At 43.9% G+C, this 21,603-nt stretch overlaps 1 protein-coding gene across 1 annotated transcript in view; it reads right to left on the bottom strand.

The window, feature by feature from the left end:
- Positions 1-21,603, bottom strand: part of Hmga2 (high mobility group AT-hook 2) — a 107,809-nt gene that overhangs the window by 6,848 nt on the left and 79,358 nt on the right. The window contains exon 4 of the mRNA XM_051176345.1: positions 2,127-2,159. Within this exon, the coding sequence (XP_051032302.1) occupies positions 2,127-2,159 (33 nt within the window). The remainder of the gene's footprint in view (positions 1-2,126; positions 2,160-21,603) is intronic.

Genomic DNA, 21,603 nt, shown 5'->3' with positions numbered 1-21,603 from the left:
AGCCTACCACCCTTTCCTTCTAAAATGAACTTTTGAATATGTGTGGCTGAGGATTTACTCCTGTTTCTAGTGATTTCTAATTAGCTAGTTTCCATCTATCCTCTGCTTACTTTATGACTTTAAAATGCAAAGTAAAATTTCCAGTAAGACTTGCTTTCTGTAGGTTGGGGATTTAAAGAGAGTCGATGTGAACACTGCAAACATTTTCCCCTTTAGACTAGACTCCTGCCTTTAAGAATTATGGGAAAGACTTGCAGTTTGCGATCCATGGCACCTGGTGCGTTTTCCAAACTCAACCCGTCCACAGCAGAGCCCTCAACTTTTATAAACACACACGCTTGTAAAGACAAACACATATGCTGAGACAGCATCATGCTGAATTTGCCCCCTCAGAGTGACCTTCTGCTGCTTTTCATCCCTGGGAGTGAGAGCATTCTTTACCACAGAGCCTCCAACTCCCCATCCACGAGACATACATATACATGAAGCTGATGGCTTTCATCTTAAGGATAGGATTTAGCAGTTGCTACACAATTTCCCCCAATTAAAAAAAAATCATCTTAAAAACACGCAATAGAAACATTTGGCAAAGAGGGAACCAATTTCAACAAATAAAAACTCTAAAAGACTTTGAAACTGTAAATCTCCAGATACGAAAATCTTTGCAGCCAAAAACAAGCTAGAACATAGCATCCTCCCACGATGCTACCTATGAACTTCTCACACTTTCCTTGAGAATTCGGGAAGAGTCACTATCATCGGGCCGAGCTTCTTAGATGCATACACAGGACAGAGTCCAGGGGTGGCCAGAAGGAAGGACTCTAGTCACATGCATGGCAACCTCTTTACACGTGACACACTTAATTGTGCTAATTGCCATCACCTCAAAGCGGAACCTGAATGTAAGCTCTCATGTTGATGAAGAGAGGTTGTGATGAGCCCAGGTCCTGGCAGATTGTGGTGGGGACAAGCCCTCTGGGAGGGTGTTTGGAGAGAAACAGACGGAAGGGCGTCTTCGGCTGCTCTGTAAAATTTACATTATCCTTCGTGAACTTTCCTGTAGTGCCCGTGTTTACATAATTCATCACAGTGCCTCGAGACAATATAAATTAGGCAGTCCCACCAGCAGTGATCCCCTGCCTCTTAATTCTGTCTGAGCTTCTTTCCTTTAAAGGGAAAATTTGGAACAAGGCCTGTGTAATAGCCAGACAGATCAGTGATGGCCATTGCTTCTCTTGTGACTTTTTTCGGATTCCCGATTCCCTGGTGTGGTGTGGTGTGTGTGTGTGTGAGACTTCACTTACATTATCCTTGGTGTTTTAAAGTCCAATTTACAACCATTTGCAGCGATATTGATGACTTCTACCTGTAATGTCTATGTTTGTGCCTTTCTACTATTGTATATGCTGTTCGTTTCCCCTACAACATCTCCTTTTATGTCTCCAATTTCTCTTCTGTAACTAGACAGTTTAACAACAAAATCAAAGAAAGCATGAAGTTCATCTCTTAGGGAATCCATCCCCTTACTAATCCATGATCTTCTACTAATTAATCCATGATCCCTATGGATCACATAGACACTGACATTTTTTGGCCATTTGTTCATTAAACAAATGTTCAATCATCTTCCTTCCTTCCTTCCTTCCTTCCTTCCTTCCTTCCTTCCTTCCTTCCTTCCTTTCTTCCTGATGTTTACTCTTGGCTGCCCAATAGACTCACATGGAGAGTTCATAGAAAGTCCTTAGGCAAAGGTCTTCAAACCAAGTAAACACAATGGAAGACATATGAGCCAGTGGTTGTAGTTCAGCAGCTTGCTCTCTAGGAAAACAATGGTCTGGCTAGGAAACTCTCTCCTTCCAACATGTGGACTCTGAGGCTAGAACTCAGGCCATCGGGTTTAGCAGTAAGTTTCTTCACCATCTGAATCATCTCACTGGATCTGTTTGGGGTTTTTAATAAATAATCTCAGACTGACTATATTACTGACTCAGAAGGATAAAACAAATATTTCAATGCATAATCAAAATGAGAAAGTGCTAATTAAAGGCATGGAAACCTTTTTTATTTTGATACACATTTTACTTCTGTTCTTTTGGAAGGCAAAATCATAAGAGGCCATGTCTTACCTGAGCAGGCTTCTTCTGAACAACTTGTTGTGGCTAAGAAAGAGACAAACAAAAGAAATGTTATATTTTAAAAGGAAACATACGGGGGAGGGGGAAATCTGAATATTCATGCTTTAAATATGGGTGTGGATCTGCAGAGCAAGGGAGAAAATTCAGTATTTAAAATGTTTATACAAGTTAAAAAGTGTTCACAATCCCTACTTGTGAAGGAAGGACAGTACAGGCTGGTTTTGGAATAAATTTGCTATAAGAATAATTTGGTTTTTACTTTGCATGTCATAAAACTTCAATAATGGAAAGCCTCAATATCCTGGGTTTATTTTTTTCAAACTTAACAAAGATACAATTTACAAACCATACAATTCACTCATTGAAAGTGGCTAACTCAGAGGAATCTTTACTATAGTCAACAGGTGCATGATGGGCACCTTTGCCTAGTTTTGGAACGTTTTCATTTTCCATAAAAGAAACTCTGTATCTAATCTAAGTGTGAGCACTTTACACCTTGGTAGTCAACGTCCTAAGTTGAATTTGTCATCAGCCTACCCTCTGTTATATAAATTGGCTTGTTCCAGAATTTCATAGTGGAAGAATCAGTCAACAGGGCTTCTTTCCTGTCTGCCTTATTTACTGTCGAATTTAATTTCCAGGTGTGCTAATATTTGAGATGACTAATCTAAAATGTGTTGACAATAACAACAGAAATACACCCAGAGGTATATTTCCATAGTGATTCCCAAAAAAGGTTTAAGAGAGAAGAGCCACTCTGAAAGGGGCAGCATCAGTCCATTGTAGGGTCCCAGACTGGGGGGGGGGGGGGGGAGAGCAAGGAAGTTATCAACCACGCTCATCTCTCTCTCCTTCTATGCATGCATCAGGCTCCTGCCACCATTGCCTCTCATCTCTGTGGACTGTGTCTCCTTAAACTGTAAACCCAACTCTACCCTTTCTTAAATGGACTCTGTCAGAGAAAATGACTGCTGCAGTTTGCACAGTCGGTTGCTTTGTATGCCAAATGTATACCACATTTTACCTATCTGGATGTTTATTGTTTGACGTCTATTTGGGCTGTTTCCACGTCTTGGCTGTTCTGAGCAGCTCCTGTGAGCATGCATAGACACAATCTACTGTGGGTATGTTTTCATTTATTGTGGGTAACGTAGGAGTGGTACTGCTGAGTGTCAATGGCAATTCCTCCTCCTCCAGCAGCTTCTAGATGGCGTTCCAAAGCACTATTTTACTTAGGCTTCCCCTCTCCCGCCCCAGGTGATGCAGGAGAGCTCTAATTTTTTCACATATGTGTCAGCACTTGTCATTGTCTGTCGTTTTTATTGTAGACTTCCATCTGGGCGGAAAGTTAAATGCCACTGCTTCTATTTAAATTATTTCTTCACTAATTCCATGAAACATTTTTTTTTCATGTGCTTACTAGCCATCCATTTAACTTCTGTAAAGAAATGTGCATCTGAATGCTTTGTCTGATTAAAAAAAAATGTTATTCATTTTTCTTTCAACATTGAGACCTGTGCTGGCTAGTTCTAAGTCAACTTGACACAGGATACAGTCTTTTGACAGGAAGAAACCTTAATGAAAAAAAAAAAAAAGCCTCCCTAAGATCAGGCCTGTAGGGCATCTTCTTAATTAGTGACTGATGAAGGAAAAAGTCCAGCCCATTGTAGGTGGGGCCATCCCTGGGCTTGTGGTTCTGAATTCTGTGAGAAGACCACTAGGAGCAAGCCAGTAAGCAGCAAACACCACTCCATGGCCTCTGTATCAGCTACTGTATCAAGGTTCTTGCCCCGTTTGAGTTCCTGTCCTGACTTCCTTCAGAGATGAACTATGGGTGTGGAAGTGTGAGCCAATAAATCCTTTCGTCCCCAACTTGCTTTTGGCCATGGGATAGAAACCCAAGAGTTCTTTGATGCTCTGGATATAATCCTTCATCAGATCTATATTTTGTGAACTTTGTCTCTGGTTCTATGGATCCATTTACTTTTTTGTTTGTCCAGACAGAGTTTCTCTGTGTAGCTTTGGCTGTCCTGGAACTCACTCGGTAGATCAGGCTGACCTCGAACTCACAGAGATACACTGCCTCTGTGTCCCATGTACTAGGAATAAAGGCATGCACCACCATGCCCAACTGAGTCCATCCACTTTTGTGATAGTATCTTAAGAAGATTTGTTTTCGTATCTACGCCTATGCATATTAATTGTGCTGGCAGACCAGTACTCCTTTCTTCTCTTTTGAATGAAACTTTTGCGTGAGATCTTCCTATAGCCTAAATTGATTTTTCAATTAAGTTCCAGAAATGATGATTGTTATTCTTCAGTGGTACAAAGAGTGTATTTGAAGTTACAGCCCTTTGGAACATTGTTTCCTGAGAACATGTTTATGTCTGATTATAAGCCCAATTAATTCATTTACACATTGCTGGAGTTTGCAAATAGAACTGAACCACCCTGATTCAGTGAAAGAAATGCAATTGCTATAGTCCTTCAGAAACTTAAGAGGTGAATTAAACTCCCTATGTCCAGAATATAGAATGTCTGTAATGGAGTGATATTTTCTTGTCCATTGCAAATGTTATAGAAAGTTTGCAGAGTAATTTAAAAATTGATGATTTAAAAAAAATTAAAGACTTAAAAAAAAAAAGGGTATTTTTTACTTGCTGAAAAGGAAGAAAGTAAGAAAGAAAGAAAGAAAGAAAAGGTCTACCCCATGACTTTGAACAGCAGTAGAGATAACGTCATTATCAAAGCCTAAGTTTCCAGCCCTCCCCAAGGCAGACTTGAACCCAGGAAGCTTCATGCTTCTTAGGATTGAAAAGTGTGTGCTGGAGAGAGTATTCCTTTCCAAAAGGTCACTTTTAAGAAGAAACCACCTTTCTTCTTCCTTGTGTCCCCTGCCACTTACACCTGTACAACTTTAATTCCCAAACCGTTTCAAATCCACACACACTCCTGCAGGCTGTCTGACTCCTACTCCTCATCAGGCCCCTCCTTTCTTGGCTGAGGAGTTCCATTCACGCGAGTCCTGCACAGCGCGTCTCAATGAAAACTCTCTGAAAGGGCTGCCAGCTCGCCCAGTTTTCCATGAATTAGGCCCTGACACTTCAGTGCGGGGAAAGACAATGTCTGAGCCTCTGCCAGCCTTGGCTCCCAGCCTAGTTCACGTCACAGAACTTCCCCTGGCTACACTTAGACACAGCACTCCATACTTCTCAGGCCACCAAACAAACAGACCCTTGAATGCTTTCAGTGTTGGTTGTGGTTAGGGCTGCTGGGATGTTTTCCCAGCCTCTGGCACCCATTGGCTCCAGACTGCGCCCAGAAAGTTTTTTGTCGTTGTTGTTGTTTTGTTTTTATTTTTATGAATGGCTTTAGTCTAAAAAAAGTGTAGACCAAATCATAATACTACTGTCATTCATAAAAACAGAAAGGCAGCAAACCGCCAGCTGGAAAGCTTTCTGGACAACAAACTGCCTCTTATCTCGCTCTCGGCATCTCTTAGCTCAGAACGTAAGTGTTGAGACAGGGAAGCGGGATTCTTATGGTTCTTGGCAGCAAACACACTTGGCCACTGCACCTTCATAAAGACTGGGTGATAACTCTGCTTATTAATCCCTGGCGTGGCTAACATTATGTTTTCATAAATCTTTAAAAGATGCATAATAGTTTACAGAAAGGTGAAAATCCTTTATATTTTTAACACCCCCTCCCCTTTGTGCCTGGGTAGGCATGGGGACTGGAATCTCCTCGGGGTGATTTCTGAACCGGAAACAACCCGAGTCTGTTAATTCTCTTAATCTCCTAGCGGAGAACTAGCCCAAAAGGGAGGGCTATGCTTCCTGACCTCCCTTGGGGTGGGGGAAGAGGTTCTGTTTCCTCTGTGTATCTCTCAGGAGCTCCCCACCCACCCTCCCAGGGCAGTCACCGCTGGGCCAAGTGCTGCTCTTCTTACTACTGATGCCAACAGTCAGGGGCCTTTACGGCCAGGGGTCTCACGTCGTCGCTGGGCCTTCTCTTTCTAACACAGTGGGGGATCTCTGAGATAGTCTAAAGGCATGGATAGATTCCATAATGGTTGTTTGTTCCATTAAAGAGACAGCAACATCTTTGAAGTTGTTCCCTTAAGACAACTCCCATGGTTCTGTTGCTGGTGAGTGTGTGCACGCAGCAGGCTTATATGCGGAGGCAATTGGCTGGTACACAGCCTTTCCATGCACGGAGGACTAGAATTCACCACGAGAGAGACCAGGGCCCCTTTCACAATGCTCGTGTGAACACCTCCTCATTTAAACGTCCTGTGTGCGTACCTGTGATGTACGTGTGGCTTTAGATGTCGGTGTTAAGATGCCTTCCTCATTGTTCTGTACCTTAGTCACTTTTATGCTTATTTACTTTATGTCTCTGTTTCGGTACACATGCATGCACGCACAGGTGCCATCACATATATGTGACATCAGAGGACAACGTGGTGTGGGAGTCAGTTGTCTTCTGCTGTGCAGGCTCCATGGAACTGACTGTCCATCTTGGCACCAAGGAGCTCTCATCCACAAGCTGTCTTGCCAGCCCTCTATCTTACTGTCTGAGACCAGGACTTTCAATGAACCTGGAGCTCACTTATTTGGCTAGGTTGGCTGATCAGCAAGTTCCAGGGATCCATAGGCCACTGCCTCCCCCACATTGGAGTTAGGCCTGTGCGCTAACACAGCTGACTTTTCTTGTGAATGCCACAGATCCAAAGTCAGGACCTCACACGTCTGCATTGGCCCCTTTACTCACTGACTCATCTCCTAAACTCCTATTTCAATTCCTAAGATTCAACCCAGGAAACTCTCAGAATAAAACATCACCACCATCACCAAGAGACCTAGAAGAAATGCTTTGTATTAATAAACTATTAAGTATTAAAGTATAACCACGAGATCTCCAGACATTCTACTGCAGACTGCTCTACAGGTTAGCTTATCTGGGGCTAACCCAAACTCAACCCAAGGCACTACACTCAAGCAAATTAATAACTGTTGAAATCCATATAAACAGCTTAGGGGTCAGAATTCCATGACACTGTAGAAGGCATATGAAAAAAGGAAGGGGAATACTTTGGGGACTGAGATCCATGCACCAGCACAGCAAAGCAGCTATCCGTCCGTCCGTCCGTCCGTCCATCCGTCCATCCATCCTCTATCTACCTATTTATCATTGCCAATTTCTTGGACGGCCAACCTCACCCTGTAAGTGAGCTCCAGGCTCACTGAAAGTCCTGGTCTCAGAAAGGAAGATAAGGGTTGGCAAGACAGCTTGTGGATGAGTGCTGCTTGGTGCCAAGATGGACAGCCTGAGTTCTATCATCACTGTAGCCATGACAGCCCTCTTAGGACGAGGTTTATGGAACAACAACTTGGGGAGTTTTGCCATCTTGCCGATGTCTTAAAATGTGCCTTAGGATGAAGGGACTGATCAATAAGGAACCCTTAAAAAAAAAAAAAACCAATCAGTGTCCCGATCAGTACCTGAATCCACCCTGCCATCTTGACCTAGTGAACTGATCTACTGGCCCATCAAATAGAATCAGTATTTTACAAGGTGTGTATCTGACAAGGAACATATAGAAATGAAGAAATGTCAGTCCAGAGACTCAGGAGGGAAAGAGCTGAGGAGGTGCATGGTGGAGAATGAAGTACAATTTTCAATTCAGGAAGGGAAGGAAGAGGTACCCATAGGTAGGTTCCATGCCTCTAATTGACATGAACATTCTTAGGACTACCGAGGGACAGCCTATACAGGTGTGAAACAGTGTGCTGAGGATTTGCTCAACACAGACTCCAGACAGATGCTGCAGCCAAAGTTTAAGTTTGAGCAACCCAAGTTCAACAGGTGGAAAGACTCATGTGCAACTTGTGATGGGAGAAGACGTCTATGAGGCAAGGGAGTGAAACCAAATACTTCCTGAGGGGAAAAATAATTAACGAACAGAGCCGTCGTCAACATTTCAACGTGCTGGTGACATAGTTGAAAGCTGACTAAAGATGCCCATTGTAATTATCTAGAAAGCAGTTGTGGTACGCTGGGTCTCAACTCGCATTGTTGCACACATTAATTGCAAATATAGAATTTTGTATATCATGTGTATTCTGCCCTGTCCCATATGCCTATGAGAAGAAATAATGAGTTTATTTTCATTACTCCCATAAAAGATTTAGAATTAACACTTCTTCCGCTGGGACCTAAAAACACTGTTTCAGGACTTACATTGAAAAGTGAAGTTTTTAATTATTGACTTATTCATTTAGGATTTTGGAGACAAGGTCATATGTAGCCCAGGCTGGCCTCAAATTCACTATGGAGCCGAGGCTGGCTTTGAATTCTTGAATCCCCTGTCATCTCAGTACATAACTGGTGGGTACCATGCCACCACACCCAGTTCTGAAATGGCTTTATAGTTTCATTTGCCTCCCTAAGTATTTATTTCCTAGAAACTATAATATTTAGTCACTGAAGCTGGCTTTTAAAAGCTGATTCATGATTTTAGGCATTTCCTTTCCTAAAGAATAAATTTACTGGTAATCTCCCATGTTCTCAAGAACTACAAAGGGGCCGTTTATGGGCTGGGAGCCCTGGGATACTTAACTTGACTCATATCTCTTCTGGAACCCGAATTTAGCACTGTTTTCTTGGCACTGATGTTTGCCTAAGTTCAGCTGCAGAGTTACTGTCCTTGGAGGAAGCTTAATCTTCAACCTGAGAAATGTTAGCTTATAGCCTGAAACATTTTCGACAGTTGTGGAAGAAGTCTGTTCCTCCCTGTGACACATTTTCACTCTTACAGAGTGGCCCAGAATCCCAGCTTTTCCCAGGACTGCCTTCCTCTTAGACCCTTCCTACAAAGTTTTCTCTGCATTTCATGACTCTTTCCTTCAAATCTGTGACGGTCTCCTTTTTTTTTTTTTTTTTTTTTAAAGAAAAACTGTTTGGCTGACTTCCCAGCTTGCTCAATTCCAAACTTAAGAGGAGCTTCAAGTCAATCCTGGGACTATCTGCTTCTGCTTGGCTTCTCGGATAGGCATTTTGTCATCTTACAACTATGAAGCTTTGTTTAGGGTTGCTGTCACTTTCCAGAAATGTTATCTCTGAACACTGCTTCATAAACACATCACCAAGCAAAGCCAACTTCAATTATAACTCAGGTGAGGCAAGGATGTGGCTTAATTTCATATGTGCACTGTCCAGATGGGAATAGCACGATGTATGACTTAATGCACGTTGCCCAACACACTTCTCACAATGGCCATCTGAAGTAATGCCATCCAGATTCACACATGAAGGTGGAATGACCTTCAAAAACTTAAACAAGGTCAGTCATAGGGAAGTCCCAACTCTAGCCCAGGGTACCTGGTCCACATCTTTGGATCTCCATATCACATGGTCCTAGACAGGTAGGTCTTTGGGTAATCATTCAGCTTACTCCCATTTTTTAAAAATGAAAAATCATTGTTTTTTTGCCAACTATCGTTTCATTTAAAGAAAGAATGTATAATTAAAATATTTCTAAGACTATGATTTCATGAAGATAAATGATCAAATGAGAAAATTATATTTTAAAATAACTTTTTTTTTTTCTTTTAAAAATCAGGGTTAGACAGGATGTCTCCAGTGCATTTTAAGGACAAATCAGCATTAGGAAACTATTTTTATAGTAACAGTTTTGGTTCAGAAAATGTTTTTGTTGTTGTAATGTCGAGCCAGGAATGACGGTATGGTACACACTTGCAATCTGGAAATTTGGGAGGTTGAAGCCTGAAGACCATAGGCTTGACACTGGTCTACTTGGGTAACATAGCCAGTCCCTGATCTCCAAATAAAAGAAAATAAAACAAAGGTTCAAGGGTTTCACAAATTAAATAGCATATTGTTTCTTGTTCGATTTCTATTGAGGGCTGGAGAGATTGCTCAGCTGTTAAAGGCTAGGCTCACAACCAAAAATATAAGATTTCTATTCAAAGTAGCAATTCTTGCATCATCAAATGTAACCCTATCGCTATCTACACACGTGTCTCAATCCTTTTATTGCTCTTTTATTCCCTTCAAACCCTGAAAGACTTCAGGTAAGGCTCTGAATGCAAACGTACCTGTGATGAAACTAGTGGGTTATTCCCTTGTTTTAATTTTGTTCATCACTTGCTCTCTGTTTTGATTATAGTACAAAAGTTAGCTACACATTCTAGGGTGTACATGGCATAGGAAATATAAGACCTAGTTTCTACAAATATGGTGTTTGTAATCTCATGTTATGTATTATTGTTTGGAACCAAAACTGTGAGGATGGATGAAGATGCTTGACTTCTGTAGGGATGTCATAGAAGCTCATCCGGTCCAGCATCACTCATTTCACCCCCATGATTTTCTATTAAAGGAATTTGCCCATTTCTTTCCTTTAACCCCTTTAACTCCTGCATGGTCTCTGTACTCACTGGCTGGTGCCTTTGGGAATGTATATATTCCTATGGAACATGACTACAAGCGACACTGAAGTTTTACCCATGGTACATTGCATTGCTACATGCATTTAAAACACCCCATATCAAGTTTGCTTACATATATAATACTTACGGATATTTATATTAAGGTGCAATTTAGTCAAAGATCACAACACTGACCATTTCATGCCACAGTTCAGAGAAAGGTGAGCTTACAACTGGGAACAATCCATGCTGCCAGTGCAGAATTTCAATAAGATTCTTCCCAGATTCTGTCCACCCATTTGACCTGGCCCCTGACATACTTCTTGTCTTCTATGTGGAATACATTTTCAAAAAAAAAAAAAAAAAAAAAAAAAAAAAAAAAGCTTTCCAAAGAATGTCAAATTCTTCCCATTGCCTGGAAGATATTCCTCTTCTCTAAAGTAATAGGGACAAGCCTCTGTGGCCTGAAATGTCTAACACTATTTGATAATGTAACATTTTCCTCATGGTGTTCTAGTCTCTTGGGTATTTTGTTGTTGTAGTAGAAAGTTGTTAACAAGCCTATTAGATGTGATTTTATCTTCCTAAATTACATATAAGCCAGTATACTTGTGAAGAGAGCTAACAGGAATCAAACCGATGTGTAAGAACCGGGATAATAAATTCCGACAAGTTTCAAGTCAAAGAGGACTGTAGACTTTGGGAATGCAAGGAAACATCGACTCCAACTAGGAAGGATAGAATTTATCTAACTTAACAAGCTCAGCAATGATCCGCCTTCCACGATGGTGTATCAAGAGTCATTCAGAGCCTGCCTTTCCAACCTGTCACCTTACTTTTTTTTTCCCTCGGTCTCTCTTCCTCAGAATCACACGGGGGAGAGAGAGAGAGAGAGAGAGAGAGAGAGAGAGAGAGAGAGAGAGAGAGAGAGAGAGAGAGACAGAAGGTGAGACTTTAGTGGTGAAACGTCCAGCCAAACGGCGGTTCTCAACCCTGTTAATGCTGCAACCCTTTAATTCAGTCCCTGATGTTCTGGCGTCCCCCCCATCATAAAATTACTTCTGTTGCTAATGCATAGCGGTAATCTCGCTACCTTTATGAATCGTAATGTACTCTCGTGTTTCCCCACGGTCTTGGGTGACCCCTGTGAAAGAATCACAGCCCCTATGGGAGTCGCGACCCACAGGTTGAGAACCGCTGAGCCAGAGGAAGAAAAAGTTCCTCCTTTATCCTGAGCAGACTCCCCCTATAAGGTAATGAGGCCAGTTCCAGCAAGCGAAGCCGCCCCTGAGCCCCTGTGTCACCCAAGAATGATGGCAAGCAGTATGGTGGCTGATAGGAGCCTCTTCCCACAGTCTTTTCCCTGTTCTTTGCCCTGCCTTTGTCGGATGCATCGGGCAGCCTCAGCTTTACAGTTACTATGGAAGGGCTCACCTGGCCTGTCTGGACCATTGCTTTGAAAACTCTACTGTGAAGAGGGAAGCCCCTCCTGACAGCTGGTGCATGAATGTACCATGCTACCTAAAACACGGCTGAAACTCATCGGTCAGGTCCAAAAGGAATTCCGGAGATGCTGGGCAGTGGATAGATAACACGAGCTTCTCCAGCCCCAGGCTCGCTCGGGAGTACGTGTCTACCGGCTTTTAATGGCCGTCAATCAGATTTCTGCTGAGTTACACTGCAGAGCAGGACCCTGGGGTGTGCAGGAGGGGCACCCTGAGCCCGCAATAACTGCTCCCTTTGTTTGCCGCTGCTCTCCAGACCGCTTGTCAGTTGGGCAGGGAGGATCCCAACCGTATGAACAAGTTGTCTATTGAAATGAGATGCTCAGCACTCTGCAGATGCGGTGGTATTCGAGTCCTTGGCTCTAGATAATACAATACACGCTTTGGTATGTCTGGACTTGCTGCCAGATTTGCTCATGTACCTCTGATCTCAGAGGGAACATTAGTGTTGATAGCATTTCTTTTTTCTTTAAATTTTAATTAAAAAAAAAAAAAAAATAAAGGCAGGATGTTTAGGAGGACTGCCGTTCCCTTTCAGGATGTGGAAGCTGGTTTGTCTGAGCTATTATTACAAGGAAGCTTTTTGGCCTTGGGGTGAGGTGGGGATTCCCTCCAAGAAATTCAATTTACTTGGTAAAGTTTAGAGATAACTCCTTGGTACCCGAGGAGGAGTTCTGCGGAGAAAGGACTTGCAAGACGGTGTTAGCAAATACGGTTTGGGAATTAGAAGGACCAGAGGTCAGGGCTGGGACTCACTATGCACACGCAGTGTGCCTCCTTAGCAATTTAAATGTCACTTTCCTCATCTGTGCAGGTAGCATGCCTCACCGGTGGGGTGGCTGGCAGTGACTACCTCAGAAGTCACCAAGGTGCACCACTCTGCTGCCGGCTGCAAGCATGTAATAAACATCCCTTAATAGCACTACGGAGGGTGGCCAGTGCCACTGCAGTCCTCAGAGGAGCAATGGAGGCCACACCAGTGTTTATGATTTCATTGTTCAGTATCGGAGCTGGGAGCATCCTTGGGAGTGACCATGGGACTGCACAGGGCACACTTAGAATCCACATAGCCCCTCCCATTTACCAGTTTGTCACTTGAGCCTTGTCGCTTCTGTGGCCTTCAGGGCATGGCCACCAAAACAGAGTGTTTCGGTGTGCTTTGTTCCCCTATCCCACCCAGGGCAACAGCGGCTTCCTGTGTGTTGTGTGATGCGGAGTTCAGAGGTGCACAGTTCTCAGAGGCATTACCTCAACCGATTGCCCACATTCAGCACTAGCCTAGCATTCAAAGCACCCAGCTGGCTGGCAGGTGAAGATGCTCTCTCCCCAACGATCTTACACACACACACACACACACACACACACACACACACACACACACACACACGAGAGAGAGAGAGAGAGAGAGAGAGAATTTTTTGCATTCACAAATTACGAAGAATCAGTATTTCATAGTAAAGCACCCTGCTAACAGTGCCTGACAAGCTGGTTCTGACCTACAGGTCCTGTTTGTGACTGGATCTAGCTACATGGACATTGAAGTGGACACAGAAGAGGCAGGTATGAGGATTCCGTGAAGCCCTTCGTAGTATTGCTACCATGGGACATACATACATCAACAATGCCTCCCCTGGCACAGCGCACTCAACTGCCACCAGCAAGGCTTAGGGCTTCCAAGCCTTCCCTGTCCTTCTGTCTGCAAAGCTGGGGGTGGGGTGGGGCGGAGGCTTCTGGGAAAGGGGGTAGTTCTTTCAAATGTACCGCTGGAGAGGTGAGTCAGCCATTAAGAGCACTTACTGCCCCTTGCAGAAGGCCTGAGTTTGGTTCCCAGTACCCACTCTGGGCCACTCACAAATGCCTGCAACTCCAGTCCCAGGGCACCCAACGCCCTCTTCTGGCCTGGCTCTGTCACTTTCTGTTGGGATTCCTGCAAGGGGAGCAGCTCCTTCTTCTGCTCTGCAATCCCCTTAAAGAGAGTGGCGAGTCTGTCTCCTGAACCCATGGAGAGACTCAGGCTCCTCTGAGGTCCACAGAGAGAAAGGAAAGGAAGGAAGTTAATGTGACAACTGTAAGCTGGGGACCTACATTCCCCGGTCTGTCGACCTATATGCAGATCACTTTCAACTTACAAACCCCCCATTGTATGAAGAAGGTTACACAGCAGCAAAAAAGATCACCAGTTATGCTCCGTGCACAGCAAGCTACTGTGCATGCTGTAATGGCACCGTGGAAAACGGAGGCGTGGCAAAGCGTGACTTGGGCGAAAGCACAGGGGTCAGGGTTCTTACGAAGGCCATTCTTGTACTCTCCAGTTACAGCCACAACGTATTAGATAGTAAAACCCAGGAATGCAAACATGCCAGTGGGCTGGGGGCTGAAAAGAACCATTCAGTGGCATGAATTCCTGTAGTGCTCTAATGAGAAGCCAAGACATCAAAGTACAAAAAGATGCTAACATTATTAAACAATGTGGTCATTACAGTAACGCCGAGGAAATGAGCACAGGAAATTGTCACCGGCCTCGTGCACCATGCTAGTTTTACCCTCTCTGTAATTTATGAATGCTCAGAAGTCACCGCCATTGAGGACCTGTGTAGTCTCCCTTACTCTTTCCAGAGTGCTCACCCTACTGAGTCAGAATTGAAATGCTCGGACCACATCCTCTTTAGGTGGCTCTTTTCAAAGATATGTGGGCACTAGCTTCTCTCGGAAGGGTGGCAGAGAACGTAGAGATCAATGTAAACCATTGGGGAGGAGTTTGGGCAGTTGATGGAGACTTACATACTGTTTGGGAGGGACAGAGCTGCTGGAAACGGAGGCTGGGAAAGAAGGGAAGATCTGTAATGTGATGGTTGATCCACAGTGTTAGCTGGACTGGGTTTAGAATCACCATGGGAACATACCGCTAGGTGAGCCTGTGAGGGTGTTTCCAGAGACATTTCATTGGGGAGGGAAGATGCACCCTGATGGTGGGTTGTACCATCCAATGGGCTGGGGTCCTTGACTGAATGAAAAGGAGAAAGGAGAGAGAGTAAACCACCACCACCACCATCATCCTCTCTCTCTCTCTCTCTCTCTCTCTCTCTCTCTCTCTCTCTCTCTCTGTTTCTTGGCAGCAGAAAAGGCTACTTATTGCTTCATAGGCCTTAGGCAGTTCCTTTTGCTACAGAATCTGTACCCCAAAGCTAAATGTAGAATGAGTACCATAAAAAAAAAATTAAAGAATGAGCCTAATTAAACTGAGCAAATGGAATTAGTTGAGCCAAGGGTCAGATAGTCAGGTGAACCTCAGGGTCCTGGGTCCCTTAACTATTTCAGTCCTCCACGGATTGGGTCAGTCCTTCCCCTATCAACCAACAGGTCCCACGCCCTGGGCTTTAGCAGGGAAGAAAAATGTAGATGTTTAATTGGCAATTTGCATGCTAAAAATCATGGGAGCATTTGTACACACTTGGGTACATATGTTCATCTCTCCGCCCACATACACACGTACAGTCATATACACGTAGCTATAAACCCAGTTAGCTCCTGGACTCTATTCTTGTAGCCCTTGATAAACAGGGGAGTTATAAGCATATAAAAGCTCTTTATGGGAGCGAAACTCTTTCAACATTGGATTGCTTTATATAGTTCTGAGATGGTGGTTTAGGGGAGGAAATAAAGAAGGAAATTCCAAAATGTGAATGGTATTTAAACCTCTTAAATGTTTCTCTTCAAAGGAAGAAAAAAAGAACAAAAATTATGTTTTCCTATCCAGTGCATTACAGAAGAACCACGGGCAGAAAAACAAAATAATAACAAAGAATAACCAGAAAAATGCACAGTGTGATGGCATTCAGAAGGGTTATGGGCAGAAAAATAATTTACAAAGAATAGCTAGAGAAAACAAAAAACAAACAAAACCAAAAAACAAACAAACAAACAAAAAACCCAAGGAGCCCCTTTCATGAAACATGTGGCTTTAAAAAAGAAAATCCAGTAACTATAAAACAACCTTTCTTTGATGCTCAACAAAAAACAAGCTTGAAACTCAGTGCTGCTGGGCAAGTGAGTGAAAACACACACATTTCTCTACCTTCAGCGAGTTCAGTTCTGCCATCAGAATAGCCCCGTGTTTAACTCTACATATGAGATTTGTGTCAAGACATCCAGTTCATAGCCAGACCCTACAGGAAACCTTAAAAATAGGCCTTTCCCTTACTTTTCCAGGTCTTGAATGATTAGAGAGGTCCCTTGTTCAATATCATCTTTCTTGTCCTTCCCACATTACAAAATTAAAGGCAATACAGAAGATTTACGTCATTTTCTGGTATAGGGCCGCAGTTCAATTTTTCTTAAATTGAGATATTAATTACTTAAAATATAGAGCTTTGATAGTGTTTTCATTTTTCCAAAGCCAGTTTATAATACGGATTTTCCCCAAAGGTCAAAAACAATATATTAAGGAAATACCACCTGATACTTAGGGCTTGCACAGGAAATTTGCATTTCCACTTTTCATTATTTGAGGGAGGAAATGACAGTCTGCTTTGTTAGGGCAAGGCAGAGTCCTAATAGCTGCAGAGGAGCAGGCAGAAGGAGGGGCAGGCAAGGGTCCCCTTCCTAGCTGTGTGTCACAGAAGTTGTAACTTCAGCAGGCGAAGGCAGAAAGCGTGTAGCAGAGAGCATATTCGAAAGGCACGAGCTCCCCCCAAGCTCTCCCCTCTACTCCCATTAGAGCTGGAAGCAAGCCAGCCCTGCGGAAGGGCAGGTATGGGCACATTTTTCAATCTTTTGTAAACAGTCCAGGAAGGATTGAGGTAGAGGGCTTGGCCATGCCCTTTGACTTGACTCCCAGAGCGAGGATACCTGTGTAAGGTTGAGTAGAGCCCCTTTCACAGTTTTATTTACAAACTAAACAAGGCTGAAGATAGATTACTTCCTACCATCCAGCCACAGGAAAGGAACATTTTGTGTAGACATAGGCTATACATTAAAGAACAAAGGAACTCTTGGAGGCATCTTTTCTTAGATGCATTCAACTATATTGGGGCTCATAAAACACGGTGCTCTGAAAAAACGTCTCCGCCAGTTCAGCCTCTCTGATGTGTTGTCTCCTTATCTATCGTTCACGACTTCCTTCCGCCCATGGCCCTTACTTATCATCACAGAACAACGTGGCAGTTCCTGCCAAACACCTTGCCCTTATATGCATGCTCTGTCTTGACACTTGGCGAACGTTCATTTAACGGATCAATGATTTATTTGGGCAAGGGCAAACAGCCAGTTAACCAATTGTTCAGTGACTGCACTGAGTAGTCCCCTAGAAGTCTTCTTTTAGTAGGACTTTAGTCTAAAACTGACTAGAAGTGAGTATTCCTCAAAGTGCTTGATGGACGTTACTTGGAATACCTACAAGATTTATTCTATTTCCCTGTGTGAGTTGCTGCCTAAATAGACATTCTCTTAGAAGGATGGCATTGAATTAGATTGTTCTTTTAAAATTTGAACCAACAAAAAGAATATGATCAAAACGCACTGCACGGACAATTCTTTTCCATCAAGAGTAAGTTTTGCGTTTTCAGAAGGTCTGTGGTCAGTGCGGACTATGAGAAAGAGAACAGGAACATAGTAAAGCCAGTGTATGTTGAGGCGGCCACACAGGCACACAGAAAACAGGCGCCCTTTTCACAAGGGGTTCACTGCCCCCCTCTCCTAGTATTTACATAGGAAAAGTGTAGGGCTCCACCCCCCCAGTATCCAGGACTAAACAGAAAGTCCGGCAGTTCCCGGATGTTTCCTTTTAGACTGCAAGTTTGCTGCACACAGACCAAGTTAAAACTTGCAAAAGTGGAGAAAATGAAAAAGCTTAAAGTAGATGAGAAGGATTTGGGTTGTTTAGTTTGCAGGTCAGATTGCTTGGAAGGAAGGGAAGGAGGGAAGGAAGAAAGGAAGGGAGGGAGGGAGGGAGGGAGACAGACAGACAGACAGAGAGAGGGATGAGTGGCATCCAGCGAGCCCCATAATCTAAGTGGTGAACTGAGGGACATCTGCACTACTCTGGTTAAGACTTTGGAAAGCTGCATCACAAGGATCCATTGGTCAAGACTCCGCCCCTCACTCATTCTCTACTCCTGAGTGAGTGTGAGGCCTAAGCAAATCTCTTAAATTCTCCTGGGTTCCCTTCTCCTATGCAAACAGGAGAATATAGCTTTTCTGCTCTTTAATTACCACCCCCCCCCTAACCTGGCCACTTCAAAGGGCTGGGTTTGTGGTTTTGTTTTGTTTTTTTGTTTTTTCCCCAGCATGCTTTAAGAACTGAATACAGGCTGTTTACCCCCCCCCCCCATATGTGGCTGCGATTCCTTAACTCACAGAATTACACTAGGAAAACTGTCTTGTGCCCAGCCCCCCCCCCAAAGGGAATCAAATTCAGTTCTTCTAAGAATGGTACCTGGTGACCATCTTGAAATGAAGCGGAAAGGAAGCCATTTGTAAAAGTCAGCCTAGGCCTGGACCGAAGGCTGGCTGAGAACCTGTGTCATGTTATACTTTTAAAATCAGCGATAAAGCTTTTTACTTTAGTGATAATCCTGGAAAGTGCTGAAAGAAAGACAGGGAGGCCCAGGTTCTTCTCGATTTACAAAAAGGAGTCCTGGTGAGGCCCACCTAGGCTCTGCCATGACACGCCTCACATTACACTCAAGCAGCAACGAGCTTGCCACGGTTAACAATGACAGGCGTGACCATGCCAGGGCTAGCTACAAGAAGACCTTTCTTTATTTTCCTTCTCGGATGAACAGACTGCTTCTGGAATTACAGCGTGCATATTCCCTATCCCATAGCTCTCTCCAAGCCAGTGTCAGGGGACTGGCTGAAGGGAGTCTGGCTGGATGCTTCCTGTAACAAAAGAGTTGCTTCAGAACTTCCTGCTGTGGCTGATGATCCCTGCTAACCCTTCCTTTGTGATCTTTGTAGTTAATCAGACTGTAAACCAGCATCCAAGCTGATTGAAGGCTGGTTTAAAGGGGCAAGAGAGAAACGGTGGCGGTTTAATGATTAAACAACTTTTTATTACCTAACATCTCTGTCGCCGTCTTTTAACGTTTCAGTCAATGTCCAAGCAGAACTGTGTGGGCAGACTGTACGCAGGTGCAACACCAAACCAAACCAAACCGCTGCTCACTCTGCGGGCGCATGGGAGGGAACTGCATACTGTCACTTTAAATCTCATGGGTGACCTTGGCCCCAGAACCGAGAGCTCCCCACTGCTCTCCCTACCTCCCAGGAATTGAGTCTACAAAGTTAAACACATAATTTGTAAAGCTATTGAGAAGTAAACTTCTTGTCCACAGTAACTGGAGTCCTTGCCAAATGCCGATAAATCTTCAACCCCGAGTAGGAACCCCATGCTGCTCTGAAAACAATTGCTGGACTTCACCTACCCTGCCCCCTTACCCCCCACCCCTGCTGGAACTGCAGACAGAGCTGCTGTCCTCTATCACTTAGGGTTGTTAGGGGGAAATTAACACTTAGGAAGGAAGGAAGGAAGGAAGGAAGGAAGGAAGGAAGGAAGGAAGAAAAAGAAAGGAGAGCTTTCTTTTTGGTGGAGATGTTGACTGTCCTGGGTAGGATTCCTGAGAACATTATAATGATTTTGAGCAGAACAAGTGTGTAATGAGAATAGAGGCGTGTTTCTCAGAGATCCCTAGGAGTTGGTCATATATTTTCCTCTGTAATGTCTTCCCAAAATAGACTTAATGGGAAGAGGATGCAAAATACCACCCCCCTCCTCTGAGGAAGCATTCCCCAATACAACAGAAACAGTCTTTCTAAAAACAACTTGATGGGCCCTCAGTCAATAGTTCTATTTCCTTCTCTTTCGTGACTTACTTCCTTCTGCCCTGTAAGAACCTATGTGGACACACACACACACACACACCTCCCGGTGGGTGTCTAGAGCTGGAAATGCCCCCCCCCCGCCCCCGTCTGCGCCCCCCTGCAAAGGTCTATGGGATTTTATGGATTGCTTGTCATGATTTTCTCCTGAGCACTTTATACCGCCTTGCATTTCATTTCGCTTTCAGCAGAAGAGCTGTGAGTCATAGGGTTAACCTCAGTTCAGGGAGCAAATGACTTAAGTGCATACTGTGTCTGAAGCACGGTGCCAGCCCAGACACAAAAGGCAGATAAGGACAGTGTTCCCAGAGTGGGATGACCTCAATCGGGCCACCCAGAAGAGGAATGACAATAGGAATATGCACAGAATGGGAACTCTGCGGTCCAGACTGCCTCTTTCCCATCTCAGCCAGGCAGGTGAGATGCAGGCCAGGCTGCCCATCCAAGGACTCAGAAATGGACCGTCCTGGGGTTCTGGGTGTGTGCCTTCCTCATAAGCCAGTAGGGCATCTCCTGCTGCTCTGGGCTGACCGCAGCCTGATGGCAACGGATGCAACTGCAACTGGGACTGGAATATGAATGTTTTTCAACGCTGGGACACATTTTTGCCGTGGGTGAGCACGAGGCACGACTTGGTGGCAGTTAGACTCCCCGGCAAGGTGACAAAGGCTTGTCACTTAAATGGGACACATTCATATCTGAAACTGCTGGGGGAAAAGACCTTTGGGCAGCGAGTGGCACAACTAATTTAAAAAGTTAAAAATTTCTACAACGCGTTTTAAAAATTCACCTTGGAATTTGACAGTTGAGGAGGCCAGGGTTTAATAAAGGCGCGGGTGGAAACTTTGAAGGAGGGGTCTGGGTGGAAGGAAGGTCCTGGGCCTTCTTGGGGGCTGAAGATAAATGGCATTCTTTCTTTAGTCTCTTAAATTTTTACCTCAAAACATATGGTTTCTCTCTCCTCTGATAAGTTTATTGCCTGGGCCACTCTAGAAATATGACAAGATGGAGGAAGAGGTATGTAGTCTGGGAGAGACGTGTGCCCATAGACCTGGAGGAAGTCAGAAAAGAGGAAAGGAGGAAAGGGACGAGAAACTTTTAGGGGTGAAAATCTGTGTGGGAATAAAGTCTGGAAGGATTGGGAAGACAGAGGGAGCTATAATCTCTGAGCCATACAGCACTCCTTTCTAATTCAAAGCAAATACCCTCTGCCAAACATCAAATTAGTTTCTGAATGGCCTCAGGAGAGAGAGAGAGAGAAAGAGAGAGAGAGAAAGAGAGAGAGAGAGAGTGTGTGTGTGTGTGAGAGAGAGTGTGTGTCTGCGTGTGTGAGTGTGCTTGAAGTGTTGTGTTAGCTAAAGCAACTAAAAGGACAACTAAATGGTAATTATAGTTCTAGGGCTACAAAATTTGAGTGCCTGTACTAGATCTAATTGACACCCTGTAAACTACTACACTGCAGAAGTCTGAGGCTCTCTTCAAACACAGCATGGTGAACAATGGGATTAGGTAAAGAAAAATGAAGGAGGTGAAGAAGACCCATTTTATACCCGAACGTGAAGCTGGTTCATTAAAAAGAAAAAACAAAAACAAACAAGCAAAAAAACAAAACAAAAAACAAACAAACAA

Source organism: Phodopus roborovskii, unplaced genomic scaffold, assembly GCF_943737965.1.
Source record: "Phodopus roborovskii unplaced genomic scaffold, PHOROB, whole genome shotgun sequence".
NCBI classification, from domain to species: Eukaryota; Metazoa; Chordata; class Mammalia; order Rodentia; family Cricetidae; genus Phodopus; species Phodopus roborovskii.
The sequence above is the reverse complement of the archived record's forward strand: the minus strand, read 5'-3'. Positions and strand labels throughout refer to the sequence as shown.